Here is a 7,780-nt window from a genome sequence, read left to right as displayed (position 1 = left end):
CCATATGCCAGACACCCCATATGCCAGACACCCCCTATGCCAGACATCCTATATGCCAGACATCCCATATGCCAGACACCCCATATGCCAGACACCACATATGTCAGACACCACATATGTCAGACAGCTTAAAACAACAACCTTAATGGTTGAGGTCACATCAGGTGTGTGATAAATTCCCTTGAATCCGAATAGACTAGTCCTGTCGCCACAACGGTTTGACAACTGCTACAAAATAAAACAAAATTTATACAAATCAGTGTTTAGTCTTGATTTATTATTGCTTTATACTTTGGAGTATATTGCTCAGTTAATGGAGCTTTATAGTATATACATGAAGTATAATACACAACATATACATAATATATAATGACCATCAATCATTACTTGAATTCTCTTGAATACTCTTGATTCTTGGAGGCGCTGCACCGAAGTCAACCTGGATAAGCTCTGTCTGATTCTTCGCTGTGCAGTTGCGCCCCTTGGGCACGCCAGAAACCTATGATTGTGGGTTCGAATCCCAGTTTGCCCCGATTATGTTTCTAGGTTTGTCAGCACCATACCCGTGCTCGTGGTTTTCAGGCCGCTGTGATATATCTGCTGATTCGGCGTGTAGAGAGTATTAGCATATAGAGTTTCCGTATAGCAAATATCATATAATTGAGGTATAAATTTATATCATGCGAGCCTTTTTCATATTCATTATTCTTAATATAAGACATTTACGATATCTGCACGAGGTAATAATCTCATTATTATATAATGTCATTATTACAATAATTGATGCGTAATAAGTATTTTCACTATCTGAAGTAGCTCCAGAAACGAATACTTTCAAGTGAACGGGCGTAATATATTATTTTGTGTCAAATGATTTGCAGCCATGTCTGTCTACAGAAACACAGTAACATAAGGAATCCTGAATAGCAGTTTACTGAGAAAGAAGTCATTGCATTGGTGTAAGGAGTTTGACAGTAGTTCCTGCTAGATGACATCATTTGCATATTTATCGGAGTTTATTGTATCAATGACGAAAGCCATTACATTACATTCACTCACTCGCATGTGTACCTGTGTTTGTTAGTTAGTTTGTTTGTTGTTAACGCCACATATAGCAATTTCCAGCTATATGACGACTGTCTGTAAATATTCGAGTCTGGACCAGACAATCCAATGACTGATATTATGAGCATCGACCTACGCAATTGGGATACGATGACATGCATCAACAAAGTCAGCGAGCCTGACCACCCGATCCCGTTAGTCGCCTCTTACGACAAGCATGGGTTACTGAAGACCACTTCTAACCCGGATCTTCCCTGTACTGTTATCTTTGTACAGCTCGCGTGGTTCTCGTCACTGGTGTCCGCCGTCATAGTGCGAAAAGCGGCGTAAAACCATACTCATTCACTCACGTCGTACTCGTAGATTGTCGTGACACCTGTCAAATGAAGCTGACACAATTTCAACACTTTACCATGACGATGTTTCCGTGTTGGACCAAGCCATTCAGGATAAGAGGAATGTGAGCGCATGCATACGTCACCGTGTGACCACATCCTCATATTCGCTTGTGAAATCGGTGTACCTAATTACAGCAGTGTGATTGAACCATACAAAGAGTATTTACAATCTCTTCAAAATTGACACAAATCACATGAACGGAAATATCTACTGTCAAGCAGAGCTCAGTTGGCTTGATCACATCACCGTGTTAATACAAAATCAGCCTGGTTGCTCACTGTAGACCACGTTCTTTATTTCAGTCGGGTTTTGGCATCCTCGATTACCCAGGGTGTTACAACTCTTCTCTCTTAAATACCCTGAACCCAGTCGTCAACTTTGCGTCGGGGGGCCGACATTATCTCAGTCACTCAATAATCAGCACACCATTTCTCACGTTCATAATTATTTTTATCGTATGGCTATTTCTAGCATCGTGGTTTAAAAACGAAGCTATGATTAGGTCCAGGATTATTACACTGTATATAATATACACTGGACAATTGAGGGTGTTCGTGAAGTGGCTCAAGTTTATTTGCACATTAGTATTTTGCTACATAAGAATCAGTGCTTGCGTTCGATTTCAAAACCATAGACGACCCTGATGGACCTACGTGGACCAGTGTATAAGTTTGGTTGACCAAGATAAGCATGTTAACTCACTGACGTCATACTTCAGTTGCCCAAAGTTGCTCACACCTACTGAACCTCTAGGATGCTGTACTCTGGTACTTTCAGGTGACCTCATCGTTAAAGATAATTAGTTTTTTATTGTTTATTTGTTTGTTTTTTAACGCACTCGGCAATATTCCATCTATATGACGACGGTCTGTAAGTAATCAAGTCTGGACCACACAATCCAGTGACTGACACCACGAACATCGATCCACGCAATTGAGATTCGACGACATATATTTTTATTGATTCAGTCATGAATAACATCACTTAAAAAAAGATGACTGACTTGGCATTAATAGCATATTTGTATGCTGATTTTAACTTTCGATTGTTGATATAAATGTTTTTGAGAGCAGTTAATGAAACTTTGATGTTGACTTGCATCTCTGTTCAAATTTCTACGCGTTGTTTCCTATTTCCTTGCCTGGAAAACGTCTGAGACCTGCATCACTTCGGGCTTTCCTCCAACATTAAGCTGACACGCCGTGATATAACTGGAATAGTGTTAAAAGCAGTTGTTAAACCCAACCCACTCACTCACTTGCCAGTTTTGTCATGTGTTTTATGGGAAAGGTACAACGGCAGCTTGTCCGGCAATAAAACACTTAAGTCCTTATTATTTGGCTTTATCATATTAATTCACCAGGCTATAGCGTCTGTCCTGACAGCTAGTTGATATTGTGTCCTAGATTGCATTTAGGTGCTGTATTTCAGGTTCTGTCCTAAGTTATGCTAGATTATATACTAGTATTAACAATGGTTAACACAGGTTGAATCTTAGTCCTGTACAATGACCGTGGAATATATTTATTTCATGAAAAAAACATAAATCTAGAAATGCATACAAAAGCAAGTCTAGCCAGCTCAAGCTAGCTCTATTCCATACATATGAAATCAGCATAGGGAATTTTTTTTTTTTTAGAGTCAAGAAGGATATTGTGTAATATAAGATTTCAGAGACTAAATGTTAGTCTAGTTGAATCTAATCTACACTGGTTGCCAGAAATGTGATAACCTCAGCTGACGTTAATCTTGAAAATCGAACGAACATTGTGATTTATGGTGGGCGGTACAAGTGTGTTATCTATAAGTGACTAAGCATTTACTAATTGTCTCAAATAATGTTTGGAGAGAGCTCTGTAACAGGACTTCTGGTTTAAAAGGAAATTGAAACTGTTAGAAAATAGTCAGCTTCAGTTAACGTTGAGACTCAAACTGAACTTCGCACCATATATTCACATGGAAATAGTGACGATGACTAAGCGCAAAGTGTCAGTTATTAATTTATAGGGTTTTCTTTTCGACAATTAACAGACAAGTTTAAGAGTCTTGCAAGCATTTGTTTCAAAGGCAATTTTAAACGTCTTAGATTTCTTTTGATGGTGTTTTTTTAATGTACAAAACTTTTCATCCGGTAAACAAGGAAGTATTGGCTACAAATATTAAGTAGCAGCAAGCATATTCAAGGTGTAGCAAGTATTTTCATCGGCGTGTAAAGACATGCACTTTTCTAGGTCAGTGTCATTTATCTAACGTGCCTGAACATACGTGTATGAAAACGAATGGAGTTGTAAGTGCATTATCTTGCAGTGACATGGGCCGAGTAAGTGAGTGAGTGAGTGAGTGTGGTTTAACTCCGCTGTTAGCAATAATCCTGCAAAATCACGTTGGGGGATCACCACGTTTGTAGAGCCCCTACACCTAGAAATGCGCTGAATTGTATCGATTTTCATGGACGATGGCCTACAGAAAAAGCTCAGATATCACGGACGTCTGTTGGACGTCAGATAGCAGGCATGGGGGCTTGAGGAGTATTGCCGGTTATAGCTATTTTCAGAGAGGTTGCCTACGTTCAACATGTCAGAGAATATCAATAAGTTACACACGTAAATCTCAAAGTGTGCAGTTTGTTGTGTATCCACGCACGAACGCACTTTTTCAGCAGATATAATTTAGATTTGTAACTGGCATACCTAATAACCGACACTCACTTTACATGCATGGATCCCGTGAATATCCTGGTTAGAATTGGTATTCAGCAACCCATGCTTGTCGTAAGAGGCGAGGTCGGGCTTGCTGACTTGGTTGATGCATGTCATCGTATCCCAATTGCGCAGATTGATGATCATGTCAATCACTGGACTGTCTGTTTCAGAATCGATAATTTAGATTGTCGTCATATAGCTGGGGTACTGCTGAGTTCGGCGTAAAACAACAAACACAAACAAAAACAAACAACTTGTACATGGAATACTAGACAGACATGCTTTCCGTCCTGTGCAACGTCAGATATTTACAAATCAACCATCCATATGGATAATCAGCTCTTGTGGGTACCACCAAACACTAATTGAGCCTGGTACATTACAACAGACAGATTTGCTTATATCCCCAAGTAGCCCTATTCATCCTTCCCATCCAGCCATGCTTATGTCATAGTCACAAACAAAGTTAGGGTCAGGTCAGCCACATTGTGACCAGAATTACACTTGAAACTCTACCGTGTGTTCATGAGCTGCATATGTTTTTCGGACAGCTTATATTTCATATTTCTTATGTTACTTCACTGTTTGTGAAAATAAACTGGGACCCAAGTCTTGTGTATTTCTTATTTTTAATCAACCCTTACATTCATATGATATTCGTACCTAGGAATATTAATTATCATATCTATTTTAACTATTTTGCTAGTACCCTTACTTTGGTATGGTCCAGATTAGCAAGGTTTGATTGTGCTTGCCACATATAAGTAAGTATCCTTGGTATTTGTTTGTTTTTAAATCAACTATACACAGTGTAATATTTATAGATCATTACATTAGACCTGCCAGCTGGAGAGCGAACTTGAAAGTGTCAGATGAAGGTTACTTGAGTTATCTCCCTTCTTTGCCCCCACAATCACCACCACACAACATCAGGGCTGTTCCAGAAATGATGTTGTATTCTGCATTATTCAAACTGGGCAATCTCACCATTTAAACTTATAACATAGAACAAAACAAAAAGATTACTTCATATTTTTTATCTGTATCTATGCTGTAAAATATGTATAAACATGTTTATTTCAAAAAGATCATATCAATAAAAGCGGGGACATAAACCAGCCCATAAGCAACAACAAGAAAAAAGAGGACGGAGTTAGTGTCCAATATGGAGAGACACCTGGTTCATGGTTTAAGAAATAACATTACATTTTGTATTAGTCATTGCAATTAAGGCATAAAATAGAAAATACATATATAATCTGTGTAGACATATAATAAAACACATTTTATTAAGAAATCTTTGAGAGCATTTGATAATCAATGTAATGCTAGCTGCGCACCACTATTCGGGAATTACTTGTGGACTTTAGATATTTCAAACAAAATTGGAAATAATATCATGATAATGATCAAAATATTTCGAAGAAAACCAATAAATTTTTGATTTTGTCAAATTAACAAGAAGTTTAAATCAAATCATTGTATATATCAAATATGTCATCCTACTGCTAGTATTGTCTGTACTATAATGCTGGAACTTTAAGTAAAGATGCCATTGCTGAAATAAATTCAAACAAAATGATTAAACAAACCATTCGACTAACGTGTCTTTGTCACCAGAAACAAAGCTTCATGTAATCACATAAACATAATTCATAATGCTGTCAAAGTTCCAATATGAACGTAACAGTATGGAATGTACACACAGATATCACAGTGGCTTATCACAGTCTCATGTTTCAGTATAAATAGTCATATATGTATATACAAGTTCACACAGGATTCAAGATGACTCTTCTTCAGGTTGTCATTTCATAATTGTGAAGGTCATTTTATTCCCAGTACACATCCACACAGCATACAAATATGTTGATTTCCTTCTTGAAAATGCTTTCCATAAGATAAATCAATTTGACTTTGATAACATTTATAAAACAACTGTCTGAATTGCAGACATCTGACATACATGAATGTTTTGTGGAAGGGTTATTGTTCGGTGTCTGGTTCTAGACGGGGTTTGTTGTCACTGATCAGGTCAAGAATCCGTTTCTTGTCCATTTCCAGTTTTGCAAGATCTGATTTGGCCTGGGTAAGCTTCCCAGATGCAGCCTTCCGGAGGCTGTCGTGTTTACCGCGATCCTTGCTTCCTCCTTTCTCAGCAAGTTCCATCTCTGCCGTAATTTCGGTCTCCAGGGCTCCGATATTTTCACTGACTTTCAGAATGTTTTGGTTGACCTCAGCAAAGTCAGCACAGAGATTGTCATACTTGTCCTGTTGGTTATAGCAAAGAATAAGTGAGAATGACTTTTAAACTTTTAGCAATATCCAAGCAGGGGATGTACTTCACACATTGTACTCATATGAGAATGGAACCCAGGCCAAGGGTGTGATGAGCAAACGCTTCAACCACTAGCCTACCTCATCACCCTAACAGCAAAGAAATTTGATTCATCAATGCAGTGAGAAATTCAAACTAAATGATATGATATTTTGTAAGAAATATTTACTCTAAACAAGCAGGTGAAATGTCCATAGAGGAAAACATCCTAGTCAGACAGATTCAGATTTGTCATATTCTGTCTTGAAAATAAACATGAAAAAGTTTCCGTTCAAATATCATTTTGAAAAGATAAACCAGCACTATTCCAGCCATTGATTGACCAGGCCTAGTTCCACAAGAAGCATTCTCAAAAAGTTCTGCTCACCTGAGCGTTTTCTTTGGTGTCGTCAGTGGTGGGAGTTGTCTCCCCTTGATTGCCCATGCTATTGAAGACTGTATTGTAGAGGGCAGTACCCGTCATGTTGGCCATCATGAAGCTAGGTGGGACATGCCGAGTCAGCACTGTAGTGCCTACAAACATTCCATAAAAGCATAACAGAAGTTGAATAATAATTAATTTAATAATCATGAAACTGTTCATTCGTGGCATAATCATAAATTACTTTAACACAATCTGACTCTCATGCATTCCTTCAACAAAAAACACAGACTTGTATAATAAAACTTAGGTTATATAGGTTAGAGCAAAAACTAGTGGTGATGATGAAATGGGGTTTAGCTTTGATTATTTCACTTTATATATGGTGATGTGCGTACATGTGTGTGGCTGCTTGTGGTAGTCTGTACACTGTTGTGTTCCAGTGCTAGCCCACTGAGATACCAGTTTAACATACTGACATAATATTGATACTGACAAGAACCATCTTTCAACATATTTTGGTATGCCGCCACCCTCCACTCTCTGGTCAGATGTTCGATGCACTACACCCCAGAGGCAGTCGTGAAGAAGTAAACAGTATAAGGGGTTCCATGCAGTAGGATGACACTGACCTGCAGTGGAGTACTTCTGGCTGAGCTCGCCGATCCTCCTGTTGACTGCGGGGGTAGCTCCCTGCGCGTCTGCCTGGACCATCTTGTCCTTGACACTTCCCAGCATGCTCTGCAGTTTGTTGGTCATCGAAAAGTTCGAATACTTGGAAAGTCTGGAACAGGAGAATGTTAAATCTCAGTAATATGAAAAACTGATCTAGATGACTCAACATCTTTTCCACAAAGTAAAAAAGAAAAAGTATTTGAGTATAACTGACATAAACATGAACAAAGATGAATGTTA

General features: G+C 38.4%; 1 protein-coding gene across 1 annotated transcript in view; it reads right to left on the bottom strand.

The window, feature by feature from the left end:
- Window positions 1-5,607: 5,607 nt before the first annotated feature.
- The window catches only part of LOC139479285 (uncharacterized), a 142,091-nt gene continuing 139,918 nt past the window's right edge, over window positions 5,608-7,780 (bottom strand). The window contains exons 110-112 of the mRNA XM_071262151.1: window positions 7,498-7,649; window positions 6,872-7,017; window positions 5,608-6,437 (exon numbers count right to left, since the gene is read on the bottom strand). Coding sequence (XP_071118252.1) covers window positions 6,153-6,437; window positions 6,872-7,017; window positions 7,498-7,649 — 583 coding nt within the window. The 3' untranslated portion in view covers window positions 5,608-6,152. The remainder of the gene's footprint in view (window positions 6,438-6,871; window positions 7,018-7,497; window positions 7,650-7,780) is intronic.

Source organism: Haliotis cracherodii, unplaced genomic scaffold (assembly GCF_022045235.1).
Source record: "Haliotis cracherodii isolate W230 unplaced genomic scaffold, xgHalCrac1.p SCAF_1, whole genome shotgun sequence".
NCBI classification, from domain to species: domain Eukaryota; kingdom Metazoa; phylum Mollusca; class Gastropoda; order Lepetellida; family Haliotidae; genus Haliotis; species Haliotis cracherodii.
Note: the sequence above shows the minus strand (reverse complement) of the source record. Positions and strands in the feature narration are given on the sequence as shown.